Source organism: Convolutriloba macropyga, chromosome 1, assembly GCF_964194025.1.
Source record: "Convolutriloba macropyga chromosome 1, txConMacr16.3, whole genome shotgun sequence".
Lineage (NCBI taxonomy): Eukaryota > Metazoa > Xenacoelomorpha > Acoela > Convolutidae > Convolutriloba > Convolutriloba macropyga.
In genome coordinates this window covers 63,247,707-63,274,582 of record NC_134468.1, presented here as the reverse complement: position 1 = coordinate 63,274,582, position 26,876 = coordinate 63,247,707, and the positions used below count along the sequence as shown (strand labels likewise).

General features: G+C 33.2%; 1 protein-coding gene across 1 annotated transcript; it reads left to right on the top strand.

Moving 5' to 3' along the window:
* Positions 1–22,502: 22,502 nt before the first annotated feature.
* LOC142345511 (uncharacterized) lies at positions 22,503–25,184 on the top strand. The gene has a single exon (XM_075397624.1). It carries the CDS (start codon positions 22,503–22,505, stop codon positions 25,182–25,184), a length of 2,682 nt encoding a protein of 893 aa, XP_075253739.1.
* Positions 25,185–26,876: the final 1,692 nt, after the last annotated feature.

The following is a 26,876-nucleotide window of genomic DNA, read 5'->3' as shown; positions in this document are numbered from 1 at the left end:
AGAATAGATTAGAAGATGAATTAAAACAACAAGAGTATTATGGTGAAATGGAAGAGTTATTTGATCCCTTAGCAAAAACTTTAAATGCGAACAGTGAACACAATCTAGCATTAAGTGAACAAACATTAAGAGCATTAGATTGGCAAAATCATGAGTTAGATAAACAAACTAAGATGATCCAGCAATCTGGCTCCCAGTTTAATGAAGCATTAATGAAGTCCAATGGTGAAGCATTGGTGAAGTCCAACAACAAAACTGTAGAGAAAGCTCGAGATAAACCAGGAATGTTAGTAGATAAAGACACAGCTCAAATTATTAATTAATTGTCAGTTCATTGTAACTCCCAATTAAAATTAATGTTCGTAAATTTAGATATTGGTGAATTTGAAATGAACGGTGTTAAACTAATTTACAAGAAAACTCACATATAGTTAAGGCTAATATATATGATTTTTTAAATGTGTTTGTAAACTTTCTTACTAACCCAAATATAAAATATGGTGAAATCGAGGAAGATGAAAACAAAGTTAAAAGGTCTTTACTTGATATGGGATATGATTTAGGAAAAGGGATAAGAAAAATGCTAGATATAGAGCAATAAAACGTATAATAGGGGTAAAAGATGAGGTATATGGTAGGGGATTAAATAGCGCTCCCGATCAGGGAAACTGCTTAGCTTGCCACGAACAAAGTTCGTTCACAGATCCAAATAGTTTAATAGAAAGACTAGAATTATTAATACTAGAAACAAAAGCTGGTCATGATGGATTATATGATGAAATGGATGAAATGCTAGATATATCTAAGCAACTATTATCTATGAATTTTATTAATCGAGAGCAACTAGATGATTTTGTTTTTAACTATGGCAAATAGTTGAAACCATGACTACGTCCATGAGCAAGCTCACAACTTCGTTGATCAGGGAACCTGCTTTGCAGATAGGTGAAACCATGACTACATCCATAAAAAATGTGAAAAAACAACAAAAACTATTTGCTAAAGAAGTATTCAGTCCCCAAATAACAAAGTTTAGAAGACAAAGAATAATACCATTATATAAAGATGAAACATGGTCAGCTGATTTAATTGATAAGTCATCTCTAAGTAAATACAATAATAATTATATGTTTACGTTAACTGTTAAAGACATATTCACAAAATATGCATGGGCTATTCCAATAAAGAATAAATCTGGTTTATCTATAAATAATGGTTTTAAAATAGTATCAAGTGAACATCCACAAAATCAGAAAAGTTATGGGTAGATAAAAGTAGTGAGTTTTACAATAAAACATTTCAATTTTTACTTAAAGAATATGAAACAAAACTATATTCTACTTATAGTGATTTAAAGTCTGTGTTTATAGAGAGATTCAATAGAACATTATTACATATAATAAATAAACCAATGTTTCTCAATGGTGATGGCAATTGGGTAAATTTATTAAATGATGCAGTCATAACATATAACAATAACACTCATTCAACAATTAATATGACATCAGTTGATGCTTCTAATAATCCTGATAAAGTTAGATACTATGTTAAATCTACGAAAGCAACGCCAAAAAATAAAGTTATTGATTATGTTAAAAATGCAGATAAACGTAATATCTTCTCTAAGGGATACACTTCTAATTGGAATAGAGAGTTGTTTAAAGTTAATGAGATTTTAAAAACACAACCACCAACATATAAAATAGGAGACATGAATGGAGAGATAATAGAAGGTAAACATTACGAACAGGAATTATTAAAATCGGAGTTTGACTTTGAATCTAATAATAAAGTTTTAGAACCATTAAATATATTTCTTAATATAAATTATGACAAGAAACAGATTCAAGAATGCTAAACATCAATCAACATCAACGTCAACATCAACAAACAACTTAACGCTAAGTAAGGCTCGCGGGTTATTCCTAGAAGATAATGATAATATTTATATGAAGGATACCTATAAAATTACAAATGTACATCCTCCGATAGATGAAAAAGATGTTGTTAATAAAGAGTATTGTGACAATAACTTATTATCCTCTTCTAATAAAATAGACATTTTAAGTAGAAACATAACTGAACAAAGAAAGGGTGACTTTGATAAAGATACAACTAATACATTAAAACTAAATGAAACACGATTTAATGATGAACTAATTAATGAGTTTGTTGAATCAGCAAATGAAGTCAAAAATACTGTTAGTTTTTGTAATAAAGTTGCCGCTGACACTATCTCTAAGTATAATCAATTAAAACAAGAATTTGATAATAATAAGTTTAATCAGAGTATCAATAACATATAACTAGATGATGTGTTTACTACGGTTCTAAAAGAGTTTAAAGAAATTAATAAAAAGACTAATTCTGCCGTTGATGAAGCACTTATAAAGAATAAAAGGACAATAGTATAATATATAATTGCGATACTATTACAAAGTACGTTAGTTGATAATAAAGAGCGAGCAAGACTAGAGATGCATTATGATTTTAAACAAGAAGATATAATGAAAAATATTGAGAGTTATTTTACTGCTGAAAATGATTCAACCAACAGCACCGAGTGAGAGATTTTTTTACCCAGATCTATCATCTGTATCAGAAAGATTGATAAATGAAAAGATTCAGGTTAATAATAAATTTAACAGCAATATTAACATTATAAAAGATATTCGAAATTATTATGATAAACTGAATCCAATAACTATATTAAGAAGTAAAGTAGATATAAAAATTATATTAACGTAGCTGAGATAACAGAAATAGTATTATCATCAATAGCAACAACGGCAACAACAACATCAGTTGCACTAACAGGTATAGGATTACTTTATTCTATACCAACAGCTTTTGCTAAAGCAACTGTTTGTGGTTCATTATTAAAATATTAATACTAAAATAAGAGATAAAATTATAAAGTATTCACAATTGTATATTTTAAGTAAACAGTTTAGTGATAAGTTTAATAGACTATATAGTAAATCAATGATTGATAATAAAATAGATAATGATGAATATAATGAATTAGTCAAAGTATATGAGGAATATAAGAAGAACAAGAAAAACAAACTGATTTTTTTTAACTGAAGTTATTGGTGTTTAGTTATAATATTCTATTTAGTATTAATAATATTAGTATTAATTTTTACCATTACATATATATCTAGTCATAAGCATAGTCATAGTTATACACCTAGTTATATTTAAACTCTAATACTTAAACTCTAATATAGTTATATTTAAAATCTAATATGATCAAACAATCTCTTCTTTGTACCTAAGTATAACCCTCTTCCTTTTTGTACTACCTTTATACCTTCACCAGTGGTTGCAAATTTAATTAAATCAAGTGTAGCCGCTAGAGCTGCTTTAGGGTTTCTACTTGCAGCCGTACTTCCTATTTTACTTGCTATTTCTAATGCTCTTACAGGATTATAAGCAAATTTCTTTCCGAAGTTAACTGTAGCCCTACCCACCCTTTACAGAAATCTTTCAATCCCTCAGCTTCTATTGTTGCATCAGATACAGTCATTGACTTATTTCTCTTACATTTAACACAATTACCCTTTAACATTTTAGTACCTTTTGAAGTAATAGCTCCACTTATATTAATGGTACCACTATAATGTTTACCACCAACACAATATGAATTAGTTTTGAACTTATTTAAAAGACTCATTTCTATATATAAGAAAATAATGGAAGTTAAAAAGTATAATCACTTTGTTGTTATGAGTAAGCCTAAGCCTAAGCCTAAGGATAGGCCCAAGGCTAAGATTAAGCTTGAAGCTGGAGGCTTATCTCTAGAGAATAAAAAGAAACTAGATTTTATTTATGCTAGGGGTTTTGTTAAGACAAGTAAGAAATAGTTATAATTATAATTATCTACGAAGTAGCTTTCCTAATCAGGAACTGCTCAACGCAGCTGTTTTGCAAATTGGCTTGCCACGGACGAAGTCCGTTCGCAGATGATTCTAGCTAGAGATATATCTAAAATAATGACTAGGGTCACAGTTACACTTATAATTATGATACTAAATCAACCATCTTATTACCATCCTTAATAACACTAATAACCTTTCTAGTTAATACTAATGCACGACATATAACATCTGCAACTGCAGCACTAAATTTAAAATTAAGTTGTATTGGTTGTGGGTGGTCCTATATGATCTCTTTGATATCTAGTGTCGAATACATACATTCTATAACTGTTTTTGAACAATCCTTGATTTATATATGGTTTTATATTATGTGATAGCCCATTATAATCTTTATTAAAGTTAACAATCTCTTTAAAAGTCTCATTATAATTATTAGCACCATAATTAATATTCATTCTATCCTCAGGATAAAACTCGCTACCAATCTTACAATAACATTCAGTAACATTCATTATATGAAATGTACTTGCATCATGAGTTTGTTCATTAACATTATTATTTTCAAAACCAACTATTATAAATTGTGGTCTTTCCATACCAATTTCCATACCAAGATCAAACAAGAAGTTAGTAGGATTGGGTACATTCTTATAAACTGTCTTTCTTTCATAATTGCTAAAGTCCACATTATTCTTTCTACTTAAACCCTTTTGCACAACAATTCTATTGTCATTACTAGGATCAATACTGGGCACACACCATGATATTTCTATATTAATATCATTAGCAACTGCTCCAGGATTAGCATTAACTCTATATAGAGCTCTATCATTATTATTCCTTTTTAATAATAGTTTAAATCTTAAACCGTATATAATCTTTTCTAAATCATTTACGAAACCAAATAGATCACTCATCTTAATCATCATATACATTTGACTTCGTTCTGCAGCAATATGGTCACCTCAAAGTTGACTATCTCTATTGCCTTGATTTCTAACAAAACCACTCTCATATTCATCACCAATACGAGTTAATAACTTAAACATCAATGGATTAGGATGACAATGATCTATATATTCAATAGTCCTACCACCACTAGTTTCAAGCTTAATTGAACTAAACAATGCCATCATACCATAATTAAATAATCTGATATTAGCATCATTAGCAAATACATCACCAGCATCATCTGATACAACAAACTCTATCTCTAGATATGAATCATGTAAATATAAATGATTCTCTTCTCTATTGAGAACGATATTAATGTTAGTATTGATTGTATTCATTTTGCCAGACTATTTGGTTTATACTTTCTAATCTTATTTTTGTGTATATCATTATTATAACCATAAGTTGTATTCAAATTAAAATCCTTTTTTATAAGGTAAAAATTTAACTTTCAATTGTATCTAAGACTATAATTATGACTATAACCATAAATATAATCTAATATTTGAATATAAAAAATGACAGACAATTTAATCTTATATGAACTACAAAGATACATGATGATTTAACTAAAACTAAAGAAGAGCTTACACTTAACTTTAGAATGATAAAGCCAACAGAAAAGTTTAATTTTAATGAACCTATACTTAATACAACAAAATTAGGTTTAATTAGATTATCGGTTCATAACTCGGTGTTAAATGTGAATAGGAGAAATAATCAATTCTTATATGCTAGTAATGTTATAGAAGGTGAAGAAGCTTTAACTCAGGCTCTTAGTTCTGACCCTAGCCCCTACTCTAACTCTAGCTCAAACATTACATCTGTCCTTAATTATATTTATAAAGGAATTCCATTGCTATATTCAACTATTACACCAAGAGCAAATGAGTTAACTGACATAGCAGAATTAATAAAAGAAGAAACTGATGGTAATGTTATAGTAGAACCTGATAAGAATACGATGAAACAATTAATGGAAATGAAACAAGAAGGAGCACCTAGCTTTGATGTAGAAAACTCAATAGCCCCATTACTGGGCTTCAGAAAAATAGTCTATAAAAAAGGTACATATACATCTCAGAAAATGGTTGATATTATGGGTTTTAGTACTATTAACATTCATTGTAATGTGATATCTAGTGTTAAAGATAATGGGAATAACACAGACATACTATATACTTTTACTCTAACAGAACCACCAGGTTACTTGATAAATAATATACTAACTAATATCTAATATCAAAATTTAACTAAAGATAGAATAGAATATATAGAGTTTCATATTAAAAATGAGTATGGAAGACCTATAGACTTTAATGAAGATGTATTGAGTTTTACTTTGCATTTGATTTAGAATATATTTATAGTTAATGATTTGGTTATAGTTCAATCTCTGTCTATTATAATAGCCATGGACATAGAAATAGTTTAACTACAAAACTCTCCGATCCCAATTCATTCTTAGTTTACATTTAACATTTTTATTTTTAGTTATATCAACGACAATGTAATAATAAGACTCTTTCCATACCTTATTACATATATTAGCAAAATCATTATAACTAAGTTCAACATTATTAAAGAAATCTTGATATATAGATATGAGGACTTTACCTCTTTTTTCAAATAAAATAAATAGATTACAATTCTCTCTAACACTCTGTCTATCTATTGTGAATAGATTTTGATTAAAATATATCGTATTACAATTATTATGTCTACCTCTAAAAAAAGTATTCTAAGAATACCTCTAAAAGTATTCATTAATAACTGGTTCTTTGGCTCTAACATCATCAAATATCATTAGTTTCTTTAAATCTTTGGGTAGTTTATCAAGAGATGGTAAATCTTTTATATCTTTAATGAACTCAATATCTGCTTTTGGGTTTATTCTCTCTAAACCTATATCTGCGGAGCAGCTGGTTTCCCGATATTGATCACCAGTAGGTCCAATAATGTATAGCTTATCAAAATATACACTAGATAGAATTAGTTTTTTTAAAAAGATTGTCTTGCCGCATTCACTAGGACCAGAATTATACATCTAAAGTTCTCTGGGAATGTAGCTTCAGTAATAATTTTATCATCATTTAGCCATGATTGTAGATCTTCATCTATGTTTACAGAGATAGTGTTAGTAGGACATTCTTTATTGTTGGGTTTACCCTTTTGATGATTTTCATCAAATTGATATATAACATTATCTTTAACATTATCATTATCATTAAAATTATTAGCAAAGATACTTCGTAGATTATTATCATTATTAGCAAAGCTACTTCGCAGATCATTAACATTATCATTATCAATGACATTATCTTTATCATTATTAGCAAAGCTACTTCGTAGATCATTATCTTTATCATTAACATTATCTTAAACACTATCATTATCTTTATCATTATCTTTATCAATATCATTATCATTAACATTATCATTAACAATATCATTATTAGCAAAGCTACTTCGTAGATCAGTGAAACTGCTTCGCAGATCTTTACTACAACCTAAACAAAAACACTCATTATATATTTCAGGACATTTAACTTGATTAACTAGAATATTCAAAGCACTTTCAATTCTAAATCCTCTATCAATAAGATAGATCATATATAAACAATAAGCCCCACAATAAGATTCATCATATTCTTATATTCTCTCATTAGAGCCTAGATCAACATATTCTTCTGAAAATAATGGTGGGGTTTCTACACCAAAACTATCAAAGTAATACACAGGACCACCTTCTCTTCTTGTAACTGAAACCCAATGTGTACCATCAGTTGGATGTAGATTCACAATAATGTCGAAGTTGAGTTCCCTGATTGTTTTAGGATTCTCATCTCTCATTACTATTTCAATTGGTGTGAGACTTATATCTTTTCCTATATCTTTTAATCTAATATCACTCATAGCATTATTATCAATATTAAATTTATTATTGAATTCCTCAAATTAGGATAAGCATTTTTTATATACAAATTTTATGCATAAAAATGGATAAAGGAGGTATACTTTTTATATTTATTATCATAATTGGATTTTGTTTTATAAAATATGATTCAATACCGAGTAAATATACAAAACTAGAAGAAACCTTTGGTGGATTTATGAATAGGAGTCTAGTTAGATTTGAATATGAAAAGTCACCATTACATACTATTGTTTATGGTGGAACTGGTACAGGCAAAACATATTTTTTTAGACAATACTTAAAGTTATACTTAGATCCGCGAAGCGGTTACATTGATAAAAACCAAGACCAAGACCAAGATCAAGATCTGAACCGAGACCAAGCTAAAAATATAATCATAGTATGTAAAAATGATAAAAATTGGATAGATCCTGAGACTGGCGAGTTTTATATTGGATTTAATAAATGTGATATAAATATGATCACATCAAAAAAATAAGTCTAAATTCAAAGATAACGTAATTGTTCTTGATTATATGGGCGATAAGTTAAATAAGGATATAGCTTTTTATTTCACAGAGGGAAGACATTACAATATTCAAATGATTGTAATGTGTCATAAACAAGCTGAAATAATTAATACAGCAAGAATGAGTTCTGATACTCTTTATTCAACAACTTTTAATGGAGCTGATCTATTTAAAAATTTTAATGAAAAATATAAATGTGAACATAACTTCAATAAAATAATTAGTGAATTAAGAAGTAACTATTATAATTGTACAGATGGAATGTCAGATGAACTTCGTTATGGTATAATTAAATATAATAGGAAAGAGAATACTTTTATTATTATTGATAAGAATAGAACTTTGATATATGACTCAAGAATTGGTTTCATTGATTTAAAAGCTCTTAGTTTAAAAGATGAATAAGAAAGAGAAGATATAATAAAACTTATAGCATATATGAAACCACTCATGATTAAAGCAACAGATAGAAATGTTATTAATCACGATAACTATATATTCTATTTTAATAAACTTCTTAAATTAAATAATATTAAAATACAAAATGATGTTCTAACTAAACAGATGGTTATAGGAAAAGGCATAAAAAAATTAACAACTATTGGTGGAATTATAAGCGCAGGTTTATTTATAATTAGTTATATTTATCCCGATATGATATCAAGAAATGCTGGAAAAAAAGCAATGGGAGCAAGCACAATGTTGAATAGAGTAAGTACATTGATTAACGTTGGATATGGAGAAGAGTTGGATCCACGAAGGGGTTTTACCAATAGTGAAACATGGGCGAGGCCCAATAGTGAAACATGAAACATGGGCGAAGCCCAATCTGCCAAGCATTTTCACTGATCTGCGAAATACAATACAAGAAGAATATATAGATTAGGAGATAGGAACTTTAAATAGAAAGGGACAAAAATTTTTAAGCAATCTATACGGAAATAATGAAGAATTTAGAGATGAGATTTTAAATTTTATTGGAGATAAAACGGAATTAGACCTCGAAGTGATTTTAGATTGAAAAGATAAAACTAATATGCTCAATATGACGGGGAAGAAATATTTAGTTGAGTATATCACATCTAAAGATAATACTAAAGATACAATTGAGATATTGGCTATATATTAGATATTAATTTAAAATTACCCTATTATAAATGGTTATAAAATGTTTAGAGTGTAATCATAATTGTGGAGCCTCCTTTAATCTAGCTTTTCATTATTCAATATGTCATGAAGATAAAATTGCTGAATGTATGTGTGGTGATAAAACATTGAGTGGTATTTGCATCAAGACTGATTGTACTTTAGAGATGAATTTGGATATAGTCCTAGCCCTAATTCTAGTTCTAATCCTAGCATTGATCCCAGCATTGATCCTAGCATTGATCCTAGCCCTAATTCTTGTTCTAATCCTAGCCCCAATCCTATCATTGATTCTATCCCTAATCCTAGTTCTAATCCTAGCATTGATCTTAGCTCTAGCTCTAAAGTTATGTTGTAAAAGTAGATGTTGTAATAGATGTAATTATGTAAAACCACTAACTGATTTTGATAAAAGCAAGTATACATGTAGAAATTGTACTTCTACTAAAGTTAGTTGTCTATTTTGCCCTTCTATTGTGAGATATGATGGAATGAATGCTCATGTAAAAAGACAACATCCAGATGTGGATATACCTAAAGGATTTACTAGAAATTTAGCCTCCAATCCTATTATTACACAAAATGAAGAAAGTTGTTCATGTAAATATTATAATTTTGTATCATTTCTTATTAATAATGGAATAAATATAGGAAAAGTAAAATAAAATATAAATTTATGGAAGAGTATAGATAATTTTAAATAAAAAATAAAGAAAAGTAAAAAATAAAATTTATCAAAAAATTTAGATAATTTTAAAAATTAAATAAAAAAGATGGAAATCACTCTTTAAGCGTGATAAATAGTGATTTTGTACTGGGGTATCACTCTGAATAGGGGGCGATTTCGCTCTTAAAGAGTGATTCGCAAAATATTAGCAAAATTTAAAAAAAAATTATAAAATAGTTAAGCTGGTTTTTTTATTCAGGTTATTTTTGCAAGTTGGTTTTACGTGCTTGTTACACGGTCTCACTAGTTTTATACTAGTATCTGGGATACGTCCACTAAAGTCAGTGGGGATAGAACCCGAACTATCCGTCTGATAACAGTTAGTTACCAGCTTAACTCGAATCTAGTAGTTTGCACTAAATGAGACAAAAAATGATAGATATTAAATATAAAAGAAGTGAATATAGAGCTAATCCATAGTAGTGAATAACATGGGGGGTATAAGCAAGTAGTAGGTATATAGAATAGTGGGAAAAAGGTGGTATTTAGTCATCTTCCGATTAGGTATCATTTGTGAGGGGTATCATTAAAAAGCCCGCCCAGCATAGAATACGGAAAAAAAATTTCGATTTTCATTTTTTACAGGGAGTTATTGAGGTTTAAGGTTTTGTGAACATTCCACTGTTTTTGTTCACATGTTCAGTAATTTTTGCTTAAAATTTGGCACAATTTCGCTAATATAATTCAAAATAAGTTAAAATTTTTAACAACAGAGTGTTGTTGTTACCGTTAGAGATAGAAGAGCGTTGCTGAAGGGTTTAATTGAAGTTTTTTTGGCTAAAGTTTTTGATAAAATTTTTTAAAAATCAAACTTTTTTCATCAAAAATGGCACAAAATATGTTTTTGTTCTACTTTGTTAAAGTTTGCAAGACTTAGCGACCCGGAAACCTTAACACAGGCTCCCTAATCTCAAAAAGAGCGCTATTTGCATTAAGGCGCCGTATGAAAGTCTTCTGGAATTAAAACTTTGCCGTTTTTTGCAGATTTAACTCAATAATTATACAAAATGCATCGTCATTTTTTTAAGATTTGAAGAATTGCACTCCACAATTGTAATTCTCCAGAGTTATAAAAGACTCTCTCATTGATTTCTTTTGATGCGCAATGTTTCTAGTCAGTTCCAATTTAATTCTTTTTTTAAAAAAGCAATGTATTACTAAACTTTGCCCCTTTTGTTCTTTTCTAGCCCACTTGTTGCCAAGTCGCATTGAGGAAAAGTCCCATATTTTGTTCGGGTTAATCTTCTTAGTATAAATTTTATCTGCTGCCATTTTGATTTGGTTAATAGTGGTTTTCAAAAAATGGACAAGGAGTTTTGGTCGTAATTAATATTTGTAACTATTTGATTTTTTTGCCGTCTTTTCTGATGGTCATATTATGGTGGTCACAGGTCTCATAGGCCCTCTAGAATAGATTGTTTTATTCTTTTAGTTGTTTGTTGAACGATATGTTGATATGATAAATTTTTTATCTCTTCCTCATTTGGTAGACAATTAAGTGAAAAATGTAGATGAGCGGGGTCGGAACTTAATTTGCGAACGCACATTACCGAGCCTCCTTGTTTGATTTATATGAGCCTTGAAAGCGTTGATCTTGCACAATTTAGCGTTTATTTTAGCGTTGGCAAATTCTACGGCCCCGTACTTCTTCTATATGTAACATATATTGATCAATCAAAGCTAATTTAAAAAACTGCACCTACCTAAAGTTCAGTGAGAGTCAGTACGGATTCAGAACATTTTCAGAGAAATTTTAAGTGTTAGTACTTGTTCAGAAGTATTTCAGAACCAACTGTGAAGTGATTGCTGAATTTCTCCGAATTAGAGCAAAACTCAGAGAAAGTATTATGTATTTTCTGAATCAGCAGATAGCTCTGAACCAGAAAAATTCAGTGCAAAATGTGACCTGAATTAGACGCTGACACATACACTCTAGTGTGTACACTTTTTAGTGTGTGCACACTAAATAAAGTTCAGGTAAATTTACCTGAAAAAATACCTTAACTTACCTGAAACGTTCAGGTAGTTTTGCCTTACCTGAACTTACCTTAACTTACCTCAACTTTACCTGAAAATTACCTGAAAAATTAAGAAGTAACTATTATAATTGTACAGATGGAATGTCAGATGAACTTCGTTATGGTATAATAAAATATAATAGGAAAGAGAATACTTTTATTATTATTGATAAGAATAGAACTTTGATATATGACTCAAGAATTGGTTTCATTGATTTAAAAGCTCTTAGTTTAAAAGATGAATAAGAAAGAGAAGATATAATAAAACTTATAGCATATATGAAACCACTCATGATTAAAGCAACAGATAGAAATGTTATTAATCACGATAACTATATATTCTATTTTAATAAACTTCTTAAATTAAATAATATTAAAATACAAAATGATGTTCTAACTAAACAGATGGTTATAGGAAAAGGCATAAAAAAATTAACAACTATTGGTGGAATTATAAGCGCAGGTTTATTTATAATTAGTTATATTTATCCCGATATGATATCAAGAAATGCTGGAAAAAAAGCAATGGGAGCAAGCACAATGTTGAATAGAGTAAGTACATTGATTAACGTTGGATATGGAGAAGAGTTGGATCCACGAAGGGGTTTTACCAATAGTGAAACATGGGCGAGGCCCAATAGTGAAACATGAAACATGGGCGAAGCCCAATCTGCCAAGCATTTTCACTGATCTGCGAAATACAATACAAGAAGAATATATAGATTAGGAGATAGGAACTTTAAATAGAAAGGGACAAAAATTTTTAAGCAATCTATACGGAAATAATGAAGAATTTAGAGATGAGATTTTAAATTTTATTGGAGATAAAACGGAATTAGACCTCGAAGTGATTTTAGATTGAAAAGATAAAACTAATATGCTCAATATGACGGGGAAGAAATATTTAGTTGAGTATATCACATCTAAAGATAATACTAAAGATACAATTGAGATATTGGCTATATATTAGATATTAATTTAAAATTACCCTATTATAAATGGTTATAAAATGTTTAGAGTGTAATCATAAATGTGGAGCCTCCTTTAATCTAGCTTTTCATTATTCAATATGTCATGAAGATAAAATTGCTGAATGTATGTGTGGTGATAAAACATTGAGTGGTATTTGCATCAAGACTGATTGTACTTTAGAGATGAATTTGGATATAGTCCTAGCCCTAATTCTAGTTCTAATCCTAGCATTGATCCCAGCATTGATCCTAGCATTGATCCTAGCCCTAATTCTTGTTCTAATCCTAGCCCCAATCCTATCATTGATTCTATCCCTAATCCTAGTTCTAATCCTAGCATTGATCTTAGCTCTAGCTCTAAAGTTATGTTGTAAAAGTAGATGTTGTAATAGATGTTATTATGTAAAACCACTAACTGATTTTGATAAAAGCAAGTATACATGTAGAAATTGTACTTCTACTAAAGTTAGTTGTCTATTTTGCCCTTCTATTGTGAGATATGATGGAATGAATGCTCATGTAAAAAGACAACATCCAGATGTGGATATACCTAAAGGATTTACTAGAAATTTAGCCTCCAATCCTATTATTACACAAAATGAAGAAAGTTGTTCATGTAAATATTATAATTTTGTATCATTTCTTATTAATAATGGAATAAATATAGGAAAAGTAAAATAAAATATAAATTTATGGAGGAGTATAGATAATTTTAAATAAAAAATAAAGAAAAGTAAAAAATAAAATTTATCAAAAAATTTAGATAATTTTAAAAATTAAATAAAAAAGATGGAAATCACTCTTTAAGCGTGATAAATAGTGATTTTGTACTGGGGTATCACTCTGAATAGGGGGCGATTTCGCTCTTAAAGAGTGATTCGCAAAATATTAGCAAAATTTAAAAAAAATTATAAAATAGTTAAGCTGGTTTTTTTATTCAGGTTATTTTTGCAAGTTGGTTTTACGTGCTTGTTACACGGTCTCACTAGTTTTATACTAGTATCTGGGATACGTCCACTAAAGTCAGTGGGGATAGAACCCGAACTATCCGTCTGATAACAGTTAGTTACCAGCTTAACTCGAATCTAGTAGTTTGCACTAAATGAGACAAAAAATGATAGATATTAAATATAAAAGAAGTGAATATAGAGCTAATCCATAGTAGTGAATAACATGGGGGGTATAAGCAAGTAGTAGGTATATAGAATAGTGGGAAAAAGGTGGTATTTAGTCATCTTCCGATTAGGTATCATTTGTGAGGGGTATCATTAAAAAGCCCGCCCAGCATAGAATACGGAAAAAAAATTTCGATTTTCATTTTTTACAGGGAGTTATTGAGGTTTAAGGTTTTGTGAACATTCCACTGTTTTTGTTCACATGTTCAGTAATTTTTGCTTAAAATTTGGCACAATTTCGCTAATATAATTCAAAATAAGTTAAAATTTTTAACAACAGAGTGTTGTTGTTACCGTTAGAGATAGAAGAGCGTTGCTGAAGGGTTTAATTGAAGTTTTTTTGGCTAAAGTTTTTGATAAAATTTTTTAAAAATCAAACTTTTTTCATCAAAAATGGCACAAAATATGTTTTTGTTCTACTTTGTTAAAGTTTGCAAGACTTAGCGACCCGGAAACCTTAACACAGGCTCCCTAATCTCAAAAAGAGCGCTATTTGCATTAAGGCGCCGTATGAAAGTCTTCTGGAATTAAAACTTTGCCGTTTTTTGCAGATTTAACTCAATAATTATACAAAATGCATCGTCATTTTTTTAAGATTTGAAGAATTGCACTCCACAATTGTAATTCTCCAAAGTTATAAAAGACTCTCTCATTGATTTCTTTTGATGCGTAATGTTTCTAGTCAGTTCCAATTTAATTCTTTTTTTAAAAAAGCAATGTATTACTAAACTTTGCCCCTTTTGTTCTTTTCTAGCCCACTTGTTGCCAAGTCGCATTGAGGAAAAGTCCCATATTTTGTTCGGGTTAATCTTCTTAGTATAAATTTTATCTGCTGCCATTTTGATTTGGTTAATAGTGGTTTTCAAAAAATGGACAAGGAGTTTTGGTCGTAATTAATATTTGTAACTATTTGATTTTTTTGCCGTCTTTTCTGATGGTCATATTATGGTGGTCACAGGTCTCATAGGCCCTCTAGAATAGATTGTTTTATTCTTTTAGTTGTTTGTTGAACGATATGTTGATATGATAAATTTTTTATCTCTTCCTCATTTGGTAGACAATTAAGTGAAAAATGTAGATGAGCGGGGTCGGAACTTAATTTGCGAACGCACATTACCGAGCCTCCTTGTTTGATTTATATGAGCCTTGAAAGCGTTGATCTTGCACAATTTAGCGTTTATTTTAGCGTTGGCAAATTCTACGGCCCCGTACTTCTTCTATATGTAACATATATTGATCAATCAAAGCTAATTTAAAAAACTGCACCTACCTAAAGTTCAGTGAGAGTCAGTACGGATTCAGAACATTTTCAGAGAAATTTTAAGTGTTAGTACTTGTTCAGAAGTATTTCAGAACCAACTGTGAAGTGATTGCTGAATTTCTCCGAATTAGAGCAAAACTCAGAGAAAGTATTATGTATTTTCTGAATCAGCAGATAGCTCTGAACCAGAAAAATTCAATGCAAAATGTGACCTGAATTAGACGCTGAGTACTGAATTCGGCCGAGAGTTAGGTACGGGTGACAATTCATAGTTACCACTACCACTAAAGACAGGATCAGTAGAGTGATCGAAATGGAATGAGAAAAAAGAGTAATCATAACCGTATCCGTAGAAGATCCCAACTGCTGTGATAAAGTATCTCTCTTGTAAGTCCAGCATCACAAGGTTATTAGAGGACCTCGTAACAAGTTTCACGCACATCAGAGGGTTAAAAGCTTCATCATCGGATAGCACGTTCATATCGAACAAAGACTCAATCTCGCCCTCTGAAAAAGCACCATATTTTTCATGAAAGTCGAGTGTTTGAACAATTTCATTTTTACAGGCCCATCCGATAACGAATTTGCATCTCAAACCATGCAATTAAAAAAACTAAAATTAAAAAAAAGTTAAAGGTCCATTTCTAATAAGATAAAACAGGTTCATAATTGCGTCCTTGTCTTTAATTGAACTAGCTTTACAATTGCTAAAAAGAATTCAAAAGCTCATGGGAGAAATGAAATGTGACAAATATAGATAATAAGGAAAATTTATACTCAGTACCTGATTCAATTTCTCCAGTAGCTATGAGCATCGAAGAAGAGAGAGGAATCCGATTGTAGCCTATAATCAAACATCAACAAACATAATTTTGAATCAGTATTGGCGACAGAAATTCTGACAAAGAGACGAACACTTTTGCAGGAAACCCTTGAATAATTAATTATTCATTAATAAACAACCAAAATGAAATTTTACAAATGCCAGAAAGGACGATTCCAAAAGACAACAAATGGAAGCCATAGATTTTACTAATAAGCTGCAAAAAAAAACAATATACATGATGCGCAAATTAGCATTTCATATCTCATTGAGAGCCGAGACACCATTGAGAAATTTGTAACTCAAAATGATAGTTAGAAATACAAGATGCTACCAAAAAGGTACGTACACCTCAATCATTTAAAAAACTCCTCGAACTTGAAATAGAATCACATTTCGAGTTCAAATCAACTCTCATGTAGCAACTTATTACGTTGTTATGCTTTTTAATATCTAGTAGACAATTTGTAATCTTTTCATACAAATTTCTAAAGACTCTTTTTACAAATTTCCAATGGAAAACTGTCTGTATCCTAAAAGTCTGCTCCAAAACCTAACCCTAGTTTCAAATTGGTTTCAGATTTGGAATATATGTCAACCATTCCAGTATATTTCACTCGTTTTCTTGTAAGATATCCTTGAAAGTTGGTAATTCATGCACGAGAGCATTATATTGTCGAAAAATAGTGCCTTGAAATTTATATAAAAAACTAGAATGCTTAGCTTCCTTGGACATCTGAAAACCAATTTCCGTACATCTGATTGCAATACACTTCAAAACATAACCGATCCCATGTCTGAACTCAAAATTTTTGTTTTTTTTTGTCGCGTAGTTTTGTTCCATTTCGTCAATATTTCCATAGCTGTTGTTCGGGGACATTGTTAGCTAGATTTGAATAAAGAACAAAGTTTGTTTATATTTTTTCCATAAAAATATGAAAGTTTGAAGCGTAAGAGCTTAGTAATTAGCAATAAAATGCAGCTAAACTATTTTTTCTGTGTAAAGGGAGAAAACGAGAATAAAATCTGGTTAAAAAACTTCAAAATTTAATGCATGTTTTTTATCATGCATTATTGTAAATAAACTTTAATGGAGCCAAAACATTCTTAGAGGACATAAATTGGGCTGTATGTAGTTGTTTGGTACCGTAATGTAAGAACTTAAAAAATAAGTACTATGCAACTACGAATGAATAAAAAAATTTAAAATTATAAAATTGGATAGCGGCTGGACAATTTATAAAATATATGCTGCTTATTACATCTAGTTAATAAAATACACAAATAGGAAAAAAATGAGTTTTCGCAGGATTCACTGTTAAAATTCACCCTGCCCTCTTATCGCCGCTTACTGGATTCCAAACAGAATAAGAAGCGTACCACTTGATAAGCGTCGCAATTGACTGCTTCAAAAAGAGGCAATTTTAATCCTGATAGCCGTGATCTGTGTTAAGCGTTAGTCTGTCCCAACAAATAAATTTTTTTCTGGTAATGGGAAAGCTTGGTTTGAATTGCTTCATAGATACTCAGATCGGAAAAAGGAACGGAGTTTTCTTGAGTAGTCCGCTCCTTTAAAAATTATATTGCATATTGGGGTGGTGAAACTTAAGGAGAACAGGACTGATGTTGAAGAGAGCGATTGAGAAGAATGAATAATTCTTCAACCAAAACACACTTATTTGAACCTTTAATGAGCAAAAACTTTTGATTCCGAATCAAAGTTTGATAACAAAGATTTGTATTAATTCAATTATCTTAACAAAAAGTTATGTTTTCGTTTAGGCATCATGACAACTTGCCATTTTGACACGCATATGAAATGTATCCAAACAAACTCAGCAATCAGAAGCCTATTTTAAATGTTGACATTCCCTTCCACGACTATTTCAATGATCAATTGATATTTGGCAAACCAATTAAGGTAGAGTCAATCGATTTTTGAACATACACCTTCATATCTGTGAGAAAGTTGACTCCTGTTTATACTCGGAGGGTCATTTGACTACCTGTTTTTTATTAGAATTATTTTGTCAGCAATTTTCTGAAAAAAGGTCTACACGTATTTGAGATCAATAAATGAGAAATATATCACCAATATTGTTCTGTAATAACTTGATTTCTGTAATTCAACAAGAAGAATTGCGAATTAATAAAATATCGCATCAAAAATTGTCTTAAAAAATATATATACAAAGCGTAAAGAACCACTGCAAAATACGTCTTCAGAAGGGGTGTTTTTGCATCACAAAATCTGTTTACAACTCCAAGAACTAAACTGAAGAACTTTAAACTAGAAATTTGTTTCTGCGTAATTGCAGCGGAGCAGCATTAGGCTTTCAGTCTGCATTAACAGTAGCCTGTTCTCAGCTGTCCTTTTTCTATTATTCCTCACATCTCAGCTGTTCATTTAGAGAGCATGAATGCCCTTTTTTAGTGACTATGGCGACTACTATTGTCACTTTTTTTGCGTCTCTCTCAACCTGAAGCTGTGGTTAAGTAAGAGCTCATCCTCACACAGACAGCTTCACGGAGGCAGGGGATCAAACTAACGATCATTGGCTTGTCAATCACACACCTTACCTCTTGGCCATCACGCCACTAAACAATTTTTCATCAATAATACTATATCAATAAAAGTATATTTTTATATCAATAAAACTAAAATTTTTTAAATCAAAATTTTGAAAATCTAGCCTGCAATCTGGACAATACAGTATCATTGTTGTTAAATAGACGCAATAAAATGTTTTTGAATGGATTGGTTTTTTTCTTATATGATATCTACAGATGATTTTGCACTAAAAAGTGTCAATCCAGTTTTGCTTAGTCTTCCTACTTCTTTGGCTCTATCGGCTCATTCTGCACGCAGATGTCATCAATACATCATTGATGCCCAATTAATTAGAGAACATCTATGCACTATTATGGATCTTTGCCCGAAACAGACCTTCAATGGTTAAGAGAAGAAGTGACAAAACAAAAGGAAGCAAAGAAAAGCAGTCGAATGTCAACACACAAAAAACTAAAAAACTGAGAACTGATTTATTTATCTTAAACGCTTGTATCATCATTATTAATTCAAATAAGCAAAATGATTTCCTGAGTATACTTAAGGCGGTCAATGTGACATTCTGACGCCCAACGAAAAAGACAAAGGATCTAAAATTTCCTTCTCGAAGAATTTTTTTCTCGTAAAAAGGGTAGAGAAGGAAATTTTAGAAAAACCCATCCCATCCAACACCCGGGAGAACACCCATTCCATCACGAGACGAGCTCCATATATTTAACTGGGCTTTATTATTTCATTATTATTTATCTTTCCCTGTTATTTTTTTGCCCGTTTGATTATTCACCCCTTTCTTGCGAAGTGAGAATTTTTTCCGGATATGACCAAAACTTACTGACAAAAATTCGATGTTTCAACAGTTTTACCTTCTTGCATTTTCCGGTAATTCCGACCGAGCGCTTTAATATCCGTTCCCAATTTTACGAAACGAGCGTAACACACACGAGCGCACCAAACATGTTTCAACAGCATTCTCTTTGTTTTTATGTCCGGAAAAACAACGACCTTATTCTGAACTATATTTTTTCCAAATGCTATGTAGAGTCGGCATTGGTAGGGTATTCAGGTAGGTTTCGGTTGTTCAGGTAGCTTTCTCTGGTGTTATCAGGTAGGTTTAAGTGGTATCTGGTAGGTTATTGAATACATATCAGGTAGGTTGCAGGTAGGTTCCAGGTAGGCATATCCAGGTAGGGTTTTTTAAAGTAATCGGTTAGGTTTTCAGGTAGGTTCCTCTGGTGGTATAAGGTAGGTTTCAGTGGTATCCGGTAGGTTATTGAGTAGGTTTCAGTTAGGTTGCAGGTAGGTCCAGGTAGGTATTTGGTAGATTTTAGGTATTCAGCTAGTTTTTTTTTCAGGTAGTTTTCAATTTGGTCTCTGGTTAGTTTTCAGGTAGGTATCTAGTAGGTTTTTAGGTATTCAGGTAGGTTTACGGTTTACCAGGTAGGTTTTGCAGGTTCTAACAGACTTGCTGAAAAAATTTCGTAGCGCTTCGAAGAAAGAAGCTGTCTTTGTTAGACCGGTGAAATTCAATGGTTGTTACTAGAACTGGAAAATCCACAGGAAGTAACAACCAAACAATGATCTCCTCAAATTCGCAGACACAATACTCAGACGACAACACCGAAAGTCACGAGCAGGTCTCTGAAGATCCCCATTTAAAACGTCTGACCAACTTAAAGTTGATGTACGAAAGTGAAATCGAGTCGTGCATCGAATTTATTACATCCGGCATCGACTGCGGCGAGGACTCAGAAACAGTCGAGGAAACTCTCCTTGAAATCAAGGAACTTCAGGAGAAGTACGAACTTACAGTTCAAGAACTTTTAAACAAAGCACCATCATCTGATGCAGAAACTCTATGCTCTCATTTGAGCAAACTCAAATTCAAGATACGGAAGATTACTTCCGCATACCGAAAATACAAAAAGGAACTTGTGTTCGCAACACAAAGCAACCAAACAAATAACATCCCGAGGGTGACCTTTGACAACAGCAGTTATCCAGCTAATACTGAGGCATCCCTAACGACCAACATTTTCTCAGCACCCGCTGAATACAGTTCTCACAGTGAATCCTTCATTAACAATGCTGCACCCAGTAGCTTAATGGGAGATTCAAACACAACTTTGCCGCCGGCAAATTTGTCGCAACAACTCACCACCACATCTGCTGACGTATCAGGCACCAGCACCATCAACAATGCCTTGTCTGGAGTTACCTCTGGTGGCTTCAATTCCACTTCCGCAAAAATCGACGGCGCAATTCCCTCATTCCATGTTTCTCATCAGGCGGCCCAAACTTCTTCTTTAAATCCGCCAATCCGAACTTCGCAACCATCCTTTACACTTCCAACAGTTGGTATTGTGCCTCAGACTCCTACCTCAATGTCTTCTTGTTTTCAGAAATCGGTTCCGAAGTTACAGGCAACAAAGTTTGATGGAGATCCATTAAGTTGGTTAAAGTGGTTCAGTGTGTTTCAAGCAACAATTGATCGTTCTCCAATGTCCTCTGCAGAAAAAATGATTCATCTGCAATCGCTCCTGATATGAGAAGCAAAAGCACTGGTTGACGGCTATGGCTGCAATGGCAGTCTGTACGCACCCGCTTTAGCACGTCTGGAAGAACATTTTGGTAATCCGAACAGGATTGTCAATGCCTTCCTCGAAAAACTGTCACATTTTAGACCCCCTAACCTGACAATCCCAGACAGTTATACGCAGTTCTCTGCTTTCCTTTTAACCCTTGTGGACACATTTCAGGAACTTGGATTCAACCATGACATACATTCCACTACAAATGTCAATCAAGCCTTAAACAAGCTTCCAACACCAGTCCGCTTGGAATGGAATAAGCACGTTTTGGAAAGAAGTTTACTTCAACCATCTCTGAAAGAGCTTTCGGAGTGGCTTCTGATCTATGCAAAGGCTTGCAGAGATTTACCCACCTCTTGTGCATCAGCTCAACCTCCAAGCACTCATTCAAAGGCCTCAAACATCCTTTGGAAGCAATCGAATCAGCAAAACCAATTCAGTCGTCCGTCCAACAGATCACACCAGGATCAACGCACAAACCCGTCAAATAGCTTTCAACCAAGCTCTGCGAAAGGTGTCGTTTGTCCAAACAACGGTAGCTGTCAGTATTTATACAAATGTTCTCATTTCCAAGATCTGTCTCCACTCGATAGAAGAGAACACGTGAAAAAATTGAAACTATGTTTCAACTGTTTTGGTAGTCACCATGTACAACAATGCACATCAAAAAACGTTTGTCGCTCTGCAGACTGCGGCAAAAAGCACCACACAATGCTCCATGAAAGCTTCATTGCAAAAAATCAAGCAATCCGACCCTCTTCAACAGTTAAATCGGTTCAACTGCATGGCACAGGTCAAGTTGCTTTCTTACCAGTTCAACTGTCTAACGGGGAGAAAACGTTTGAGACATATGCTTATCTCGACAACGGAAGTTGCCAGAGCCTCCTCCTCCAATCTGCAGCTCTGATTCTAGGTATTGATATGAAAACTTTTGGCAAGATGCCTATTAGTGGCTATCACACAACAAAAGAAATAGATTGTTCTCCAGTGTCTTTAAAAATTAAACCTTATCAGTCTAATAAGACACCAATCCTTGTAAACGAAGTCTTGGCAGTACCCGATTTGAATATGAACCCTGTTAACACTAATGAGCTGAACAAGCTTTGCAAGAAATTTGAACATCTCAATCACATTTCGTTCCCTAATGTTGATGAAAATAAAGTCTCAATAATCATCGGCATCGACAATCTGGAACTGATCCATTACAGTAAGGTGATTAAAGGCCCAAAAAACACGCCCTGGGCTGTAGAAACTCCTCTAGGATGGACATGTGCAGGTAAAACTAGCGTCACAGCAGACGAACAGAATCCAGTGTTCAAAACACAAATCAACTCTCATCCTCATCTAGACAATGAACTCTTCACAAAAGTACAACAGTGGATGAAAATTGAGAACTACGGTATAGCTTCATCAAAAAGGGCTATGTCTAAAAATGATGAAAACGCTCTGCAAATCCTTGAGTTGACTACAACCTTTTCTGATGGTCACTACGAAATAGGCCTTCTTTGGAAGGAAAACGCCAAGTTACCAAACAACAGATGGCTAGCGGAAAAACAGTTAAAACAGTTAAACAAAAAACTCTCAACAAAACCAGATCTACAAAGTAAGTACGAGGAGACGCTCCAGAAAGATCTTCAAAATGGTTATGTTGTCAAAGTTGATCCAGCTACAGACAAAGAAACAGCATGTTCTTATCTTCCTCAACATCCCGTTTCAAATGAAAACAAACCCGGAAAAATCAGGAGAGTCACCAATGCATCCAGTGTTTTTCAAGGTCAATCCTTGAATTCAAACCTTTTGAAGGGACCCGATTTGTTGAGTAATCTTGTGGGAGTCATATTAAGATTCCGCGAGCAACAAGTGGCAATTTCAGCAGACATTGAGCAAATGTTTATGCAAATGAAAGTTGCTCCCTCTGATCGTGCGTTTCTTCGGTTTCTCTGGAACCACAATGGCAAAATCGAAGAGTATCAATACACACGTCATATCTTCGGCGCAACATCTTCCCCATGCATAGCGTCCTACGCTCTTCGTCGTTCAGCACGTGACAATCAGGACAAATTTCCTCAAGTTTTGCACGTCATTGAGCGTAATGTTTACATGGATGACCTATATATCTCGACAGCAGACGTTGAAAGTGCTGTAAATGTTATGAACAGCACAAAAGAGTGCCTTTCACTTGGTGGTTTCAACCTCACAAAGTGGAACTCTAATTCAGACGAGTTCTTGAAAAACGTCGCAAACGAAAATCTTTTGAAGCCTGATCTACCATCACCTCAACCTCAAAAAGTTTTGGGTTTACCGTGGAACGCGAGCACGGACGAGTACATCATTGACAAAAGGCTTTTCAAAAGGTTCCCCAATGATCATTTCACAACACAGAGGAAACTTTTGAAGTTCGTCGCTTCAATCTTTGATCCCCTTGGCGTTATAGCCCCTTTAACAATCAGAGTGAGGAAAATATTGCAAGCGATTTGGAATAAAGGTCCACAATGGGACGCACCTCTGGACGTTCAGCAGTTCCCAGACTTTCTCCAATTCAAAAACGAACTTCCAACTTATCAGAATATCAGCATTCCACGTGCTCTCTTCCGTAGAAACACGAAAATTCAGTCAATAGCTCTTCACACGTTCACAGAGGCTTCAGAGTATGCTCTATCAGCAGTGTCTTATCTAAGAACTGAGTACGTTGATAAAACAGTTGATGTAGTGTTCATGATGGGCAAAGCAAGAGTAGCTCCGATCAAGAGGATGACTATTCCAAACCTGGAGTTGCAAGCGGCAGTGTATGGCGCGCAATTAGCTCAGTTTATCAAAGAACAGCAAGATTTGGAAATCGGAAATTATTTTTTCTGGTCCGATAGTACAACTGTACTCCATTGGTTGAGAACTCCAGAAATGCGGCATCAAATTTTCGTTGCCAATAGACTAGCAAAGGTTCTCGACGTCTCTTCATCTCTCAATTGGCGCTACATCGCTTCTTCTGATAATCCCGCTGATGACGGCTCAAGAGGCTATGAGGTTCGACAGATGAATGCAACTTCTCGTTGGTTGAGTGGACCATCATTTCTCCGCTCCGAAGAAAAAGAGTGGCCTTGTCAAGATCTCTTGAAGCATAACCCACTGGTATTCTCAATACAGCCAATGGAAGCCCCTAAACTGTCAACTGAAGGGTGTGTAATAGATATTACACGTTTTAGCAACTGGAATCGGTTGATAAGAGTGACTGCGTACTGCTTCTTTTTCCGCGACCTTTGCAAGAAGCGAAGCAAACACTTGGCTCTCTCTCATCATACCTTTGCGTACAGGTATCTGATCCAGGTATCGCAGATTGAAAATTTTGCAGACGAAATATCTGCTCTACGTAAGGGAAAGGAAATTTCAGCATCAAGTCGTTTGAAAGACCTTTGTCCGTATGTTGACAATAATGATCAGCTCCGCGCCAAAGGTCGGTTGTCCAAGGCAATGGTTTTGGAGACTGCCCGACACCCAATCATTCTGGATGGTCTAAACCCAATTGTGAAGCTGCTCATCAAAAATTTTCACCTTAGTAACACTCACTCAGGAGTTGAACAAACGCGCTGCCTCCTTATGCAATACTATTGGATTTTGAAATGCTGAGCTGTCGTTAGGCAGACAGTCCGCCAATGCATTCCTTGTCGGCGAATGATACAGGAAATCCAGCAACCTCAAATGTCTGATCTACCATGCGAGCGGTTACCAAGTGAGCACCACTTTGTCTTTGCGACGACAGGACTCGACTTCATAGGTCATTTCCCCGTATCTCAATGCGGCAGACACGCTACACGCTACGTACTTCTGTTCACCTGCTTGGTGGTAAGAGCAGTTCACTTGGAGATAGCAGAAAACCTGTCTACAGACTCAACAATGAATTGCATCCGCAGATTCATTAGTCGCCGCGGAAAGCCAAAAAAATTTCTCTCCGACAACGGGAAATCTTTTGTCAGCTCTTGTTCGGAACTAAAGAAAGGTATCGAAGCACTCAGAGCATCAAAGGAATTTGCCTCAAAACTCCATATCCTTGATATTGAAATTGAGTGGAAGTTTAATCCTCCCCTTGCACCACATTTTGGTGGCAGTTGGGAAAGGTTAATTCAGGTGTTCAAATTGTCTTTGTACAAGGTCATTGGATCAAGAACACTAACACATGAAACGTTGTCTACCTTCACTTGCGAAATAGAATCTAACATGAACTCTCGTCCCCTCACATACACTTTGAGTGACATTAATGATCCACTTCCCCTAACACCAAACCATTTTCTTTTGGGCAGACCCACTGTTAATTTTCCACCTGGTGTTTTTTCCGAGAGAAAGATTACAATCTCAAAGTCTTGGAGAACTTCACAACACTTGGCCGAACACTTCTGGAACAGATTTCTTAGAGAATATATCCCAAACCAGCAGAAACGTTCGAAATGAACTAAAGGTTGTCCGAATTTACAAGTAGGCGATCTAGTTTGGGTTTTAGAGGATTTCACGCCTCGAGGTCTTTGGCCACTGGACAAAGTCATTGAAGTATATCCTAGTTCGGACCAAATTGTCAGATCCGTTAAACTAAAAACCGCATTTGGGGAAAAAATTCGCCCTGTTGTTAAATTAAGCAAAGTTCTAGCTGACTAATTTTTATCAATGATTAAAACACTAATTTACAATGTTCGCCTCTTTGTAAGTTCTGGTATTAGGAAAAGAACAATTTTTCCATGACAATTTGTACTCAAATTTTGCTTTTTCTGCGCGGGTAGAAAAATTGCTACACCGTAGCAACCTGTTACTCCCTCAGAGCGTTCGGACATCTATTTTTTGACCTCCTCATTAAATTTTCTGCGGAACCGCAGTTTTGCGAAATGTTTACTTTATTTTTTGCGTTTATCGGTTTATCACGCTTTTTAACCGCTTATTCTCACGTACTTCGTTTATCTTCGCAAAAACGTTCATTGAAATCCGTAAGTTGATTTTTTGCGTAACGTCAGTTATTCGTTTATCTCGAAACTTGTTTCTTTGTTAATGGGTCACCAAGTTTGTATTTTCAACCAAGAATTGTCTTTAATTTTATGGACTTACTTTACTATTCTTTGGAATCCTGCAAATGGGGCCGGCTATGTCATCAATACATCATTGATGCCCAATTAATTAGAGAACATCTATGCACTATTATGGATCTTTGCCCGAAACAGAACTTCAATGGTTAAGAGAAGAAGTGACAAAACAAAAGGAAGCAAAGAAAAGCAGTCGAATTTCAACACACAAAGAACTAAAAAACTGAGAACTGATTTATTTATCTTAAACGCTTGT